The 16,789-nt window shown below is 39.0% G+C and overlaps 1 protein-coding gene across 3 annotated transcripts in view; it reads left to right on the top strand.

Moving 5' to 3' along the window:
* The window catches only part of unc5db (unc-5 netrin receptor Db), a 276,678-nt gene extending 262,026 nt beyond the window's left edge, over nucleotides 1–14,652 (top strand). For all 3 annotated transcript variants that reach the window (XM_006797542.3, XM_006797543.3, XM_006797541.3), the window contains 3 exons: nucleotides 1,961–2,125; nucleotides 4,297–4,475; nucleotides 11,355–14,652. In XM_006797542.3, coding sequence (XP_006797605.1) covers nucleotides 1,961–2,125; nucleotides 4,297–4,475; nucleotides 11,355–11,616 — 606 coding nt within the window. In that variant the 3' untranslated portion in view covers nucleotides 11,617–14,652. The remainder of the gene's footprint in view (nucleotides 1–1,960; nucleotides 2,126–4,296; nucleotides 4,476–11,354) is intronic.
* The last annotated feature ends 2,137 nt before the right edge of the window (nucleotides 14,653–16,789 follow it).

The raw sequence follows: 16,789 nt of genomic DNA, 5'->3' as shown, positions 1-16,789 counted from the left end.
ATACACTTAAACAAAAGGTAAAATGGCAAAAATCTTTTATAACACGAAACACTCCAAAAGCACAAATCCCCGTCAAGGCCACTCACTCTCTGGGAAGTATTTACTTTTAAGGGAATAACATTGGTTTCTATGCACTTTAAGACATTTCTAGTGCAGTAAAAACAAGTGCAAAGGCTTTTCCTATTTACCCTGTTGAAGCCAATTTTAATATACTTTACTTTTTTATGAATACGGTTTATATATTGCATCCATTTTATTGTTTGGTAAATCATTTAAATCTTAAGCAATAAATAATATTTTTTCACACAGTTCATTTAATTTTTTCAAAAACATGTACTTATGCATTGTTGTGTATTCTAACTGTTATAACCTGTTATTGTAATGTACATAACAAAGCCATAATAAAGTAATATGATATTTAGAGTCCCCATATATCATTCCCTTTATGTCTATATGTTCTCAGTACAAACAATGGCAGTAAGAAACAGAGTTTTAAATAGCTCTATATAGCAGTATTATTACTTTGACCTTTATATTAATCCAGAGGATCCCAAAGTGTGGGGTCCACTCCCTGGGGGGGGCGCGGAGCCATTGCAGGGGGGGCGCGGTATGAAATATGAAAAGAAAAAAAAAGAACGCTTGGACGCTGCTAACATTATAGACAGGTTTTTGACGGGGCGCCCATACAAATGCAAAGCAGGAGATGAAGCATCGCTAAATATGTTTCCAAACCAACTTCCTTCCAAGCCAAAGACTAGAAAATATGGTGAAGCATATTTGAAGCACAAGTGCCAAGATAGGTCTGCCCTGCAGAATTGGTTTTCCCTGCGTCAGCCGCACACGCTGGGCTCTCCAAATCACAGACAAACAGTATCCCACATTCTAGATTTTTAGTTAACAAACACTTCTTGTCACAGTGTGACGTGAAAAAAGGCACATACCTTTGACGTTGCGTGACGAACTCTGTATTCCTCGTCCACACGTAAACGCAAAAAAAGGAGTTTTACAAAATCTCCGTTTTCGTTGATTTGAAACGCCGTGTACGTGTGGACGAAAGGCCCAAACGCATTGAAACAGCTGCATTTACATACCCGTATAGTTTTGGACGTAGCGTAAAAGAGTTAGTAGTGTATTTTATTACTACCTGATTTTATTGCAGTTTACTTGTATTTGCTTAATTGTTTATTAAATGTTTGAGGTGGGAAATGAACCGCAGTGGAGTTTGAAAACAAAATATGGGTGTGTGTGGTTGGAGGATGTGTTTGCGTGGTGGGGGGGCGAGAACATTTTTCTTGTAAAACAAAGGGGGCCTAGCAAAAAAAAGTTTGGGAACCACTGGATTAATCTATTGACTTTGAAGGAGAGGTTAAATCTGACATGTTGTGTTACAATCTTATACAGTATGTTCTACACGTTGACAATACACAGCACACTTAACATAAGAATCATAGTTTCTAAGTTACAAGGCTTCTTGTCAATTTTAGACCAATCAATCATTGAGTTGACCTTGATGACCTTGGTGGATGTAAGCCATATTTTAATGAATTGTTAACATGCCTCCACTCTATACTCCTACAAAGTTTAATGAGAATTCATTCAAAACTTTTTGAGCTGTTGTGTTTATAGACTGAATGATAACACACACACATACAGGTACTCCTACAGTCCAAAGACATTAGGTTAGGTTAACTGGTGATTTTAAATTACCCATAGGTGTGAATGGACATGTCCAGGGTGTACCCTGCCTCTCGCCCTATGGTAGCTGGAATAGGCTCCAGCTCCTTTGTGACCCTGAATTGGATAAACAGGAGAGATAAATTACAACTGTTTATATTTGTACACTTCATCAACAATACTATATCACTTGGTTTTATATTAACATAATGTATAATTTGGGTTAGGTCATATTGACCTGTGAGTGTGATGTCGCTGATCTATTCTCTCTCTTTTCCCTCCTCAGGAATTCTCCTTCCCCCAAGTGTGGTGCAGCAACCAGCAGCCCCTGCACTGTGCCTTCTCTCTGGAGAGATACAGCCCTGTCACCGCCCAGCTCTCCTGCAAAATCAGCGTGCGCCAGGTCAAAGGCCATGAGCAGATTCTGCAGGTCTATACAGCTGTGGCCGAGGTGAGGCTGTGAAGCTGTGGGGAGGGTGTTTCACTTTTTTCACTCAACCTTTATGTAACCTTCCTGGAGTGTGTCCACCGGAGCAGGACCAGCTCTCCTGAGCTTGAGCTGTGTATTAATAGAGCGAGGAGAGCACTCTTCCTTCCCTTCTTTCCAAAAACAAGATCCAGCTGTTTGGTGCATTAGCTCTGTGTTTTTTAACCTCTGTTTGTCCAAGAGGACGCATGTTCCGGCAAATAGCTGCCTTCACGTTCACATACACCATCACCTGGGAGCTGCCTGCTGTAACAACAGCTTTCTATCAGCTGCTGAACAGCTCCACCGGAGCAGCTAGGAGTCAGGAATACTCACTCAAGAGCACCTTGACAGTTGCTGTTAAGGCAGAAGAGAGTGCTGCTCATTGATTTCACCCAACTGCTTTTTCCACAACCAGTCACAAATGCGCTTGTCCTACCTCAAGGCCACCAGTACTAATAAAAGTCACAGTCAGACGTGAAATATTATTTACAATGACTTTTTATGGTTTGATTAAATTTTGCCTTGATGATTAGTGGAGTTTGTCAGACAGGAACGAGAAAAAAAAGCTTTTATAGGTGTGATGTGTTGAATTCAAAACATCAGCGGTTTCAGTTTGGTAAATACAGCAAACAGGCGTTTCCAGAGGTCTGCAGCATGTTTTACAATGCGGGGCCACCATGTTGAACGGATATCATTGAAAACAGCTTTACCACTTCTTTGCACCAGACTGAACCATACTCAATCCATCCAAATCTTGCTACATTATCTCAGGATTGCCTTAAGTCTGTAAAAAGACATAGATGTTATAATGTTACTCCAACTATATGCTGTTAGACCTAAATGGAAGGAGAGGACTCGATGATATTATATTAGTAACAGAGCTCAAACAGCACGCTGCTTTCCTTTTAAATCACTTGCCTATATTAGGTTCAGAATCAGAATACTTTATTAATCCCGAAGGAAATTAGGGTCACAGGTTAATGAGTAAACTGGTTTTGTGAAAGATCCAGTTAAAAAGAATACCAACTGAACGTTGATTATGAACTCTCTCTCACAGGGCAATCAATCCTCCTTTTCCCCCAAAGGTTTCATAACTGCTGCCACAAGTAATTTCATGTTAAGGCTTGTCTACTGCACTTTTAGCATATTGAAATTTTTTTCGGGACTTCCACATTAAATTTGACTTGATTTAAATTTGTTTTAATTACTTTAAACGCAGCAGTGATGCCTATCCTCAGATTCTTAGAAACTGACCAATAAAATAAAAATTACAGAATCCTTGTTTTTCTTCCTGTTGGCTTCCAAGTGTTTTAAAGCCATTTTACTATTCTCTAAGCTTTAGTATTGTGATTAAAAAAAAAAAAACATATTAATGGTCCATGATCATGATTAATCACATGCTGTTTTATGTTAAGGTGCTCATATCTTGACTCGACTTTGTGATAACTAACTTTGTGTGCTATGTTAGTGATGCTGGCTTGTATCCACATTTGAACCAGTGCAGGCAACTCTTCCACTGGGCACGTGCAGAGGACACACAAAGAAGAAACAGCACACAGCAAGATTTTAACATGTTTTATTTATAGATCACAATCCAGCAATATGTTTCAAGTTATGACCTCAGCACTCACTGAGCAGAAACCAGACTGTGAACTCAGTAAGGCATTCTTGTGTCATTGTGCTGTCTTCTTCCTCTTCTTCTTCTTCTCCAAGTTTAGTTCACAAAGGCAGTCAAATGCAGCACTACTGCCCCCTGTGTTATGACAGCATTTTTTTCACACCTCCATCCATGTTTTTTTCCGACGGACGTAACTTTTATTCTGTTTTGGTAAAAAAAAAAATTAAATCTGAAGTCTAGGTGTGGTCAAATGAGAATGAGGCCACAGAAAACTGATTCTCCTTAAACTGTCCACATGTAGGCTCAAAAGATGGTTTTCATGGTTTGATCCACAGGCCACAGGAATCCACAGATTGAGAAGTACTACCATACACCAATCACTTTTGTCTCATTGGCTTACAGTCTGTTTACTGATCTTTTAATGCGTAAAAATATTGTCCGAAGGGTCCTGACCCAGTAAACCTCAACTATTTGCAGAGTTGCAAATCCTCTCTGGCCCTGGTCTAATTAGTCTGCTTCTGTTCTGTTCCTCCAGACCGAAAAGGAGTCAGTTCCATTTTTTATGCAGACAGACTGCACCATCACGTCCCAGACGGGGCCCAAGGCCTTCAAAATCCCCCTGTCCATCCGCCAGAGGATCTGTGCCACCTTCGACACTGCCAATGCCAAGGGCAAGGACTGGCAACTCTTAGCCCAAAAGCTCCACTTAGATCGGTGAGTGTATGATGTGCATCCTCTTTGAGGCTGCATGATCTGTGTGTGTGTGTGTGTGTGTGTGTGTGTGTGTGTGTGTGTGTGCCCTCTGTAATGAACACAGGCTGATGACCAGAGATGGGTAATCCAATTACTTTTCAAGTAACAAGTAAAGTAAGGGTTTACTATTGCAAAAAAGGTAATTAGATTACCGTTACTTTCCCGTAGGAACGCTGCGTTACTGCGTTACTAAAACCGTGATTTTTTTGCGAGACGTAAGCGAGTGCGACGTTCATGGCAACAGCTGTGTGCAGATCAACAATGGATAATATATCGAGTGCGGGACCAAGTATGAACGTGCAGCGTTTAAAGCGTGGAAGTACTGACCTTACTTTGAGTTTGACTCCGTAAAAAGTGACAAAAACATTAGCGTCCGCTGTGCGTGGGAAGAAAACAGCAAAAAAAAACTAAACTTCCGAGCAAGCACCGAGTGCGCAACGACGTAATGGGCAATTCACAGAGAAACTCGCGGATTCTTCCACTGACCGATGCGGCACACCTGCACCAGGGCAAACATCCGCCTGCTCCACTCCTGCTAAACAGGTGAAAATAGAGCAACAGGACCGCTAGTCTTTGATTTTATTTATTTTCTGCTGTGTTTTACTTACATCTATTTGAAAGAGTGAGTGTAAACACAAAAACCTATTTTATTGTATGCACTGGAATTTGCAGAAAATAAGTTTAAATGTTAAACAAATTTCTTCCAGTCAGATAATGTTGCATATAATTTAATATTTGCTCGATGCATAAAGTTAAAAGATTAAAACTAATAAAAAAAAATTTAAAAAGAGACTTTTTCCATTTGATTACATTTTATATGATGGATTATGCAGAAAGTAGAATTGGGTTGAAAGATCTATCGCTTTATCACCTATTCAGGTTGTAAATCATGTTTTTAAAAAGTAACTAAGTAACTAATTACTTTTGAAAATAAGTAATCAGTAAAGTAACTGGATTACTTTTGGGGGGAAGTAATCAGTAATTAGTTACTGATTACTTATTTCAAGTAACTTGACCAACACTGCTGATGACAGTGATAAGACTCTTGTGGGTGTTGATAAGCTGCTGAATGTAGCTTCAGGTTCCTCATGCTCCCTGAGCATCAAGAGAGACGGCTGATTGTTTAACTGTATGGCACGTGGTGTAACTGACTGTGGGATGCTGTGGAACTTCATACACACTCTGACCCCTACATCCACTCTACTTTTGAAACATAAACATCGCGAAATCCAGTGAGCCTCCAACATTTCTGTCACTCTGACCACTTACTTCTTACCTGATTTTTTTCTTCTCCCAAACACAAATATGCATTTTTGATGAGACGCTGCACTCTTATTTCCTCGGCCCAGTTGTTGTCTTTGCTTGGCCTTAGCTGGTGTCAGCTATGATCTCCTGTTAAGTGCATGATTCATGAGATGCTGCTATCTAAGAGTCCTTTGGGATTTCTAAATTATCCAGATAAGCTTTCCTCTCCAAGTTGGGCAGCTTTGAACTGAGCCTGATGTGACCAATCGTTGCAGTTTTTTTTGTGCTGCTTGCTGTTGTGTCTCTTGTGAAGAACCACACAGCGGCAGTGAAACACTGCCCCCAGCTGGACTCCCTGCTCAGTGAGACACAAAGGCATTGTACTGTATTGGCATGGCAACAAGCTTTAGTTTTCCTTTCCTTTGGCAGAAGCTGAGAATGAAATATAAAGCAAACTCTATTCAGTGGTAATCACTTGCAGTGGTAATTTATTTTTAAAGGGTCGAACTTTTCATTCTAGGTACATGGAAAAGCAGATGGTTGTGTTTACTGCACCGAGACACTCTTTAGTTCTATTAATTTACAGTTAGCACTCAGTATGCTGATTTTCTAAGAGTCAAATAAAGGGGATTCAATGACCCAAATGGGTTTAATATTAGGATTTTAAACGATTAATTTTGGGGCCCATATAGGTAACTATTGTTTTTTAGTGGATTCCATAACCATGGTCCTAAAACAGTGGTTTCAGAACCACAAGATGAAACTAAGTTGAATTAACCTGATATACAGGAAAAATAAACAAAAAGAATTTGCTGAGGTTATTGGCCAAGGTTTAACTGTTTTATTATATGCAATTGATTGGTTTGATTTGGCATGTGCCAGAAGTCCCTCCCTCCCGTGTGTGATCAAGCTCGTGACCAGGGTTCTTCTGAACTCTGCTGAGGCTCCTTTTTGGTACATTATTAAATTAATAAATGATTAAACTGCCAGTATGTCTTGTGTCTTCAGACTTCAATCATCCAATCCAATAAACAGCACCAAACAAGAGCCAATAGCAGAATAAGCTGTTTAGCAGTGGCAGAGATAATGTTGCAAGTTTTTCATTGATGCAACCCACATACTCAGGTCTGCTGCTCAACCCACAAATACATCCTCCTTACAAGTCTGGCACTGTTTGAGGGAAATAAGCTGGCTTTCCAACAGTATCAGATTTCTTGGCAAGAAGGATTGTTACAACAAAGAAATAATCAACCAAACACAAATTTTCTTATTTTTTGTCCCAAGTTTACTTGGCAGCTTCTGGTGGCTAGGGAAAATTCAGTGTTTTCCACTCAGGTGTGAGCAGTTGCTGGCAGTCACTGTGAAATTAATCACCTTAGCCCCAGTCATGCAGGCCTAAATTGGTGTTTTTGTCTTAAAAACACAACTATAAAATGTAAGAGCAGTTGGAATGAACATGTAAAATTTTTGTCTTGGTCATTTTCATCAACATATTACGTGCACTGTATTTGCATTCAGTTTTTGAAACGTTTAAGTAAAAGATGACGTCATCTGCAAAGGAAAACATCACTTAAATGTAAACCTGGGAGCCAAAAGGAGAACAAACAGGCAACCTGGGAGAGAGGGAGGGGGAATAATTGGGAACAGATGGAGCTAATTAACAGAGGTGAAAACAATCAAGGCGGGGTAGTCATCACTGCAGTGGAGGGAAAACAGACAAGGACAGGAAGTAAAAACAGCAAAAGGTCTACAGTTATCAAAGTAAGAGAAGAAGTCACAACAAAGACAAATAAAAGTAGACACAGCCCGACAGGACAAAATGCAAAGAAACTAACAAAAGACGAAAAACATCACAGGATTTATGACAGGCCACGATGGATTTCTCAGAGTACTGTGTAGAGTAGCACGGATACGGGTTCTTCTTGCCATTTCTTAAAAATTCGCCTTAAATAATGTGTAAATGCACAGTCAGCTAACAATAAACAAATCAAAGATTTGCAGCAATGACCGTTATAAAATACCTTGTAATGGTCTGCTGTCCCTTGAACAGGGGTGGGCAACATGAGAAACTGGGACGAATTAGCTGAACGTAGGTCTGTTCATTAGTACCTATATTTCTTTACAAACTACTAATAATAAGAGTGGATGTTGGGAAACAGGGAAAGTATAAATCCTCCCTTTTCTGACATTTGAAAAATTTAACCCACACTGTGCTACTTCCTGCCTTTTTCAATTACTGTATATAATGATATTAAGATTTATGCTTATGTTTTATACTTTTGATTTTATCTTATCTCTTTTCAGTAGCTGTTTAGTGGTTGAGCTTTTTTTAATTTCCATTAAGTTTTTGCTCTCTGTAACTCTACACACAGTGTTTCTGTTTCTACTTCCATTTGTTTTTTGCACTTCTTACTGCACCGTGGAAAAGGCACAAGAATTTCTGTCAAGATAAGAACTCTATTAATCCTATCTCTACCTAAAAATGTCAACATTTTACCAATATTTAATCAGCAGTGCCAGAAACAACTGTGCATGTTTTTGCAAAAGTTAAAGACTTCAAACTTTGTACAAAGCAAATTGACTGCTTCTTGTATACTGCTGCACTTTTCTACTCTACTTGAGCACTCAAAGCATTTTATACAACACACCTCATTTAGTCTTACACACCCATTCATACAAGTACAAACAAGTGAGAACATTCACACTCTAATAAACACATCGGAGAGTGTGAAGGATAGTATCTTAATACTTTGCTTAAGATCACAGCATCTTGCCCAAGGATACTTTGGCATGCAGACTGAAGAACAATGGAAGAAATCTATTTGGGTTGGAACACCAGGGCTCAAGTCAGATTTGATGCCTGAGGTGGAAATACATGTGGCCATCACTGAGACAGGCCCTTAATGTGGGTTTGTTAAACTTTATCACTGAGAATGCTTGTTCACATATGAAAGTAGATCCGAGAGAACCAACGTCTTCTGGATCATGTCTCCTTATGTGTGGATGTGAGTTCTCCTTTTTGAGAGAAGAATACAGGTCCAGCAGTTATACTGACTTAAACAACACCTCCTGGTGTTTAAAACAATGGAAAAGTACCAATTTTCAATTCCAGGTTTACTTTATCTTGCATCATTTCAAAAGTTCAACATTTTGCCTGACTTGGACAACCATCGGCTGAAATGGGCTATATCACGGACATCACAGAGCCAAGGAGAAAAAGTCAAAATTGTCCGCTTTAGTATTCAACTGAAGCTCCAACTTTCCCAAACTGTCCTTGATCCATCTTATTATGGTTCACCTGGAGAGGGGCATATTCCAAATGGGTTTTTTTCTCAGGGCGTATTAGTGCAGCAGAGTCCATCAAACACTCTTTGACAATCTCCCCATCAGAGAATGAGTTATAGTTGTTTTTGTGAATTTGTGAAATCACAAAGCTACTCTTGGCAGCTTCATCTTTCGATGTGTATAACGTGGTCAAAGGTCCTTGTTGCTTTTTCTGCTTTGCCAGCAAAGGTTCAGATGTCCGTTCCAGCTCTGGATCTGTCAAGTTTTTGTATTCCTCAATTCAAACTGTAAACCTTAAACACAGCTTTAAAGTGGACAGCTTTACCTCTGACGTCAGTAAATAAATACTCAGACGTCCACATGAGTTACTCTTTTTTAATGTGATCTCACGTCTTTTGAGGCTGTACTGTCACATCTGTCATAAACATGGGTTCCAGTGCATTTTGCAGTGAAGCTCCATTCACAGGCATACGTAATATAGAAAAATAGCAGTCACTTTAAAATTAATAGCAGCCAGCTGACTTGTGATTTCCCACAAAATCGCAAAAAACAGTAAGCGGAGTTTAGTTGAAGACTGTTTAAGACCCCACTGAAGTCACGCGCACAATGTCCAGGTCTGCCCTTCTAGAAACAGATTTCATTGTGAAATAAAATATGATTTGAAATACATGTCACATTGCTGTGAAATTTCCAGTTTCGTGTTCTCAGTAGCTGGTAAACTACATGAAGCCGGAACAGTAGATACAGAAGTTAATTTCTAACTTTTTTAAGGCTCTTTAAAAGTTCAAAATGCAGCTGTGCCTTCACTCTAGTCTCGCTCGTTAGCTGCTAACCTTTACTGTCCAAAACAAGCCTGCAGTGATGAGGGGGAGGCAGACAGAGACACAGTTCTAACGTTGCTTGAAACAGACGTCTTTCTTCTCTTTCTTTAAGGGCAGCAAACACTTTACACAAAAACGGATCACTTTAATGTCAATGGCACTGCTATAGCCCGGCCAGTCTGGATTAAACTCTTCAAGAAGCTAGTTATTTTAGGTGTATGATGGGGGAACAGGGAAAAAAGCCTCAGCATTAATTTTTATTGTCACAAGACCAAAAGACTGCATTTAAAGGATCACCAATCAAGTCTGATAAATTAGAAACTGCTTCAAAAGATCAAAAATGTGCATGCAAGTTAGGCATCCTCTGCGCACGTTGGTGAGTGGTTGTTGGAGCTTGCTGGTTAAAGTTATTCCTCACCGCTGAAACCAGATCATTTGCTTTGAAGGCAAATGGTCTCTGTTTGGGATGTTCTGTACCAACTTTTGCTGCAGCACCATATGCCTCTTCTTTATTCCTCTACTGCTTCCATATACTGAAAGCATGCAAACCTCCAGCACCCTGTATTTCCCAATTGGTTGCCAGCAAGTTAAAGAACACAAATTTTTCCCTAGCTGGTTACCAGGGGGACACTGACTTGTCTCTATTCCTGCATGATTCCTGCACAGCAGCTACTTGCAGCTTTTAAGGAAATACATTTCCCCCCTAGCAACCAGGTTGCCAGGCAGTCACCAATCAGTCACTAGGTCTGTGTGACTGGGGTCTTGGCAAGATTATAGCCTCAGTAACAGTCCAATCCATCATCGCGACATGATTAGCATCTCTGCTGATTCCATCACAGCATTCAAGAAATGTCGTGCTAATTCATGTGTGTGGATACAGTAGGCTTAAAAAAAGAGCTGACATGAACCTCTACTGTGGGCATGCATCAGCTAGCTGAACCTGAGTAAGTGCTTCTGCAGAACATAATGATCATTTTTTATGATTTTAAAGTTAAGGGGGGTGTGCTCAAAAAGGAGAGCAGCAATGATGTAACAACAGAGGAATGTCAGTGAAATTCAATGATTTGTTGCGCAATCAGGCAAAATACTTGTTAGTAACACGAAGTGGGTGTCTCCCAAGTGAAACTTTTCTCACCATTTGATTGACAGTTGATGGGGCCTTAAATATCTCACAGTGTTATGTAGGTGACTGTTACTAGCGACCAACCAATAGGCACACAGTGACAAGCATACAGTTTTATATGTAGATTCTGGTTAACTGGTTGTACAATGAAAAGTCCTATTGTGTAAGGACTCCTGTAGCATGTGTGCACATAGGAAGCAGGCGAACTACCACGAGTAATGGACTAGCAGATTTACACATTTACATTTAAACTTTAAGACCACCTGATAAAGTCATTAAAACATTTGTTGTCTTTTGCAAGTTCATTGTATGTGGCATCTGTAAAGAAACAGTTACTTTCATGTTCCTGTATGTGCTCCTCTACAGAAACCTGGGGTATTTTGCAAAGCAGCGGAGTCCGTCTGCAGTCATACTAAGCCTGTGGGAGGCTCGTCACCAGGACACTTCTGACCTTGACTCTCTAGCCAGTGCCCTGGAGGAGATTGGAAAGATCCACTCCAAAAGTTCCCCCAAGGACCAGGACGAGTGCGAGTCTGACTCGATTCACATAGAAGCAAGCAGTCTGTACGGAACAGGCAGACTAACCAGTCAGAATACAGAGGACTGTGCTTCTGAATACACGGGCTGAGAGAGGAGAGAGAGCCAGTAAAAACTGACAGACTGACGTATATATCTGTGTACGCACACAGTCAGTGATGGACAACACACTGCGCGGTGCGGTAGAAGGTCACGAGGTGAGTAGACGGTGCCAGTGTTCAACACGGCGACCGATCACAACAGGTCGAGGTGAGCTGGCACCTGCTGTGGATCTGCCCCTCTCTTTTAAGAACCCGTCTGAGGCTGGACTGTAAATCTTTGTCTGCCTTTCCACTCAGTCCTTTCTGTTTGTTTCTAACTTCTTTTAATTTAGGTTGATGTGAATTTATTCCCCTTTGTGTCTGCTATTGTCTGAACCCGCGTTAGAGAAGGGAGCTCCTTTTCCAGCAGTCCACACGCTTGCATATAAGTTTGAATATGCAAATAAGATGATACAACTGTGGCGTAATGTTAGTCACCTATGTTTGATCTGACACTCCCCTCCCCGTGTCAACAAATGAAAAAGGACTTAAAAGCTAGTTTTTCTTTTCTTTTAATGTCCACTGTTATATTTTTTAATGGGAAGCTCCTGATTGCTTAAATGTTGTGATAGTGAACTTTCAAGGCAGGTATCTTCAAAATCACCTGGTTTTATTTATTAAGAGAAAAAAATCCCAAAACCGAAATTTTAGCACTTATGTGATCATTTATGCAAAAAAGAATCATAAATATATCATCCCCAGTTGTACTCGAAAAAAAAAAGTAAGAAAGAAAACAAGCCGTTGGTTGTGGCGTAATGTGGCAGAGTGAGATTTCTAATCGTGGCATTACAATTCATTACAGTTGCCTCCTGCGGCAGATAGAGAGGGAGGAAGCTGTAAAACATCATTTCCTGGCACCGCGGAGAGGTCATCGCTACGTCTTATCATCCACTTCCCACCATTAACACCCGTCACACAGGCCTCATATCAGGCCCCGACACACCCAGCTGCCCCCACGTCTACCACCCACCCACACAAGTACACAACCCACACACCACACTGACATTTCGCGGCTGTAGAGGTCACATATTGTCATATTATTCAAAAAACAACAAAGGAATACAGACAGTGTCAGACATATATAACATACAGTAACAGTATATACCGTTAACCCCTCATCTTTATATTTGAACACACACTAAGGTTGAAGCTGTCAGAGCTTTAGCTGGTGTTTGTAGAAAAGTGTTTTTTATTTAAGACTCTTAATTCAAGGTTCAATTAAGTACTTTTTATCTCCAAAAGTTGATTCTGTTCATCTGGACGTAGCGTTTTGTGGGAGAAACGTTTCTGATGAATATATCTGATGTATTTTTTACATCAGATATATTCAAAAACAACACCCAGTGTTCTTGCAGCAGAGAGATTTGTATGACTGAAATCACAGCGGGTCTCATAACAGCCTTCACCTTGCCAGAGAGGTGCATGCTGGGTGAATAAGGCCAAATTATGCAAAATTATATTTTCGCACGTACTCCTGGCAGTCTCTAGCCGTGAACTTTCAGGTTAGAATTTTCTGATATGTGCCACTGAGATTTCTGTCTGCAACCCTGGTGAACGGAATGTCCTTTGCTCTACGCCTAGCAATGAAAAATTCCACCGAGAGTCTCACTAATTTATACTTTAACAGAAGAGGGCCAGCAAGTGACAAGAGTGGAGCTGTAGTGGAAGGTTAGAATAGTTGAATGATGGCAGGAGGGGAAAACAGACCTGAATTTTAACCAAACTAAACACTTATCACACATATCTAAAAGGTTGTTTAAGGTCTTAAGTGACTTTAAGCTATAATATATTACCTAGACTTGTCGGTGAGACTTGTGGGAGCTGTTTTTGTAAACTTTTATAAATCAGACATAAATCTACCCAAAAAACATTTGGCTGATATAAAAACAAAATACAATGAGGTAACACAGAGAGCAGGCGAATGGAACAGCCCAACCGGCACCTATATTGAATTTTTCTGAAAACATCTTGTTGTCAACATTAGCTTATGATTTTACAGTTTTACAGGCCTCACGCTAACTGTATGGAAATCTAATTTTAATTTAACTTTGATAAAAAGTTGGCAAAAGAAAATGTACTTTATTTTGAAAAAACTAATTGCCAGGTTTTGTGTGCTTTTAGACTGTTTGCAGATGGAGCTTTAAAAAAATCAGAGGGGGTGATACATTTTTATTGTTTTATGTAAAATAAAACGTAATGTGGACATGTAGACCAGAAGGTTGGTAATATTGCTATTATCAATATTATACTTAAACAAAAGTAAACCTAAAAATAAAAAGAGATAAACATTTTTGTTAACTAAAATCAAAATATAAATCTAGTCTTGTGAGGGTAAAAATCAAACTAACTGAAATGATTATGTGAACTTTGAAACTAAAAAAGAATCCAGATAAATGCAATATTCTTAGTTTTTATTTGTCAGCTTGAAAAAATTTGTTATCTTGGATGTCTGTATGAGTCATCTGCTTTCCAAAAACTCTGTGTTTTTATTAGAAAAACTTTTTTTTGCTTATCAGCACTGATTTTTCTAAATCATGCCTTTTGCATATACCATACATACAATAATAATTAAAAAGACTGCAACTAATAAAAACTAAACTGGAAAGAACAATGACACAAGTGAAGAAATGAAAGGGAAAAAAAAGAAAGAAAATACAAAACTACAATATAATCTGGCAATTTTAAGCTAACCTGAATAGCTAATATACAAAAAGGCTACATATGTGTGTTTGGTATACTTACAGGTAAGTAGAGTGGAGTTAAGTATGGGTATAATTCAGATGTTTAGCATTTGATACCTTAAAACATGTCAGATTTGACCTGTTTCAACTCTTAAATCATTATCAGGACAAAGACACAAAGTGTGCAATTTTGAGTGTGTTATAGCTAGGTTTCTATCCAAAAGCAAATTTGAACACAATTTAGAGAGAAGGTAGATTTACTGGGCAGAACACTGTAGCTGAATATTTTAGATGAAAGGCTTTTGTTTGTGTTTTTTCCTGTAACATGATCTTTGAACGCAAATGTGACAAAAACCATTAAATGTACTGTAACTGTGTGTTGGTTTTATTTGAAGGTAAGCATGTCACTTTCCAGTAAGGCTACATTTCAGCATTCAATCAAATACCAACTCTTCAAATTTTGAGTCATTTTCAAGACAGAGAAACAGAAAATGTGTCATTTTTAACCTCTACATTATAACACATAGTGAAATTCAGTAACAGTAACAGATTTGGATGAAAATAAACAAAATAGAATCTCAGACCAATCCCCAGCATTGGCATTCATTGGTATTACTAAAACATACAGAGTTATAGATGTTAGCCTACTCAGAATAATAAAATGTTGGCTATAGAACTGAATGACCGAGTCACTACAAATGCTGTTTTTTGTTGTTTATTCAGCCTTTTGTATCAGGAAAAGGAAAACAACGAATTCTTCATTATAACAACTGAACCATTATCAGCTCTTTATCACCCTGTCTTTAGCAAGTACAAAATTGGTCTGATGCAACAAGTGAAGATCAACCACTGCCACTGTTATACAACAACACAACAGGCAATACTATATTGCTTACATTACTGTAACTAAATAACTAACTAAATCAATTATTATTTGACAAAGTTACAGATATACTAACTGGGAAAACACTGGGATTCAGCCCCTAAAAATCAAAAACTAGCTGATCTCCTGTTCATGCTGGGTACAACTAATGGCAGTTCCACACAGCAGTCTCAGAATAGCAGAAGAGAAATGATTTTTATGGTCCAGGTGCTGATACTTTTTGATCAAGGTACATAGACAGTTCCCTACCTGTGAATCTAGTCCTTCAGCATTTTTCATCTAAGTTTAATTTTCTTGACTATTTTTGCAGCAAACAGAGGGAAACAAACTCTTGCTCGGTGGTTCATCACAACTTATATGGTCACCTGGAATACACCGCAGGCACTGTACATGTGAAAGGTTACATCCATCCGCTTTTATTTCCCTGCATCATTTCTATGCATTTGTAATCAGTTTCAATTCATTTATTCTGTAATTGAAGCTTGTGAAGTGAAGAATATGAAAGGTAATCTTTTGTTTGTCTTTTTTTTATCTTTTAATTGTGACTAACTGGAGTTTGCTTTTCATTCCTACAAGTGGAGTGTCAGAAAAGGAAACGTGTGCTTTTGTAATGCTTAGCGGTGGCTTATGTCGCATCAAGAGCATCTTGTCTGTGTGGTACACACAAGCAAACTCAACGTGCACCTTCATCCTGGATGTGTATCAGCTGTGTCTACTGTATCCCATTGACACGTTGAAATTCAGTTCTTTGATAAGTGAGCTCATACACACTCTTACACATACATATTTTCACTGTGTATAATGCTTTGGTGTAAGACTAACCCTGTTTCATGAGACAAAAACGTCACTGTTGCATCCATGACTTCCCGTCACCTGAGTTGGTCGGTCCGATGCTCTTTCCTGCTTCACGCATGGCCTTCGGCTTCATATCACTATTCTTGTGCCTTGTTTAACTACTGTAAATGGTGAATGTTTGTAAAGTACAGATGGGGATAAAAAAAAAAGAACAATTAATCATACTGACTTACATTAAAGGTATAAGTTGAAAAAAGTATTTAAGATTATAATAATGAATAGGCTGCAGAGCTTTTCTAGTGCTGAACAGCTATGTTTGGTAATGCCAGGGCAGCTTTGCGGTATACTGTATCTATAATTATGGACATTTTGGATGTTTTCTGTACAGTAGAATTTGCAAATGTATATGCAGCCTTTTGGAAATAAATGTACAGTTGAAAGATCAACTTGTCTCATGTCATTTTTCATTTTCCGTTGGCTAATGCACATGGGATGATTCAACACACTGGGGGATTGGTGGGTGACAGTAATACACTCCTCTCTAGGGGACTGTAGTTGTGATGTAAATGGAGGGGTTGTGGTTGCAGGCATTGCTTTATTTGTTGTTGATGTAACCAAACTGAAACAAGCAGTCCACGAGGTGCCAGGGGAAAAAATGTCAGATTTGTATTCTCTAAAGTGTTCAGTTTGAGTGTACATGTTTATTCAGGAGAATATAGTTTGGCTTTCTCCAAATAAATTAGATTTTTTATTTACTTATTTATTTATTTATTTATTTTATCCCCAGCGACATCGCAGGTCAGAGTCTGTAACATGTACTATTCG

The sequence above is a fragment of the Neolamprologus brichardi genome, chromosome 12 (assembly GCF_056152115.1).
Source record: "Neolamprologus brichardi isolate AB-2024 chromosome 12, ASM5615211v1, whole genome shotgun sequence".
NCBI classification, from domain to species: Eukaryota; Metazoa; Chordata; class Actinopteri; order Cichliformes; family Cichlidae; genus Neolamprologus; species Neolamprologus brichardi.
The sequence above is the reverse complement of the archived record's forward strand: the minus strand, read 5'-3'. Positions and strand labels throughout refer to the sequence as shown.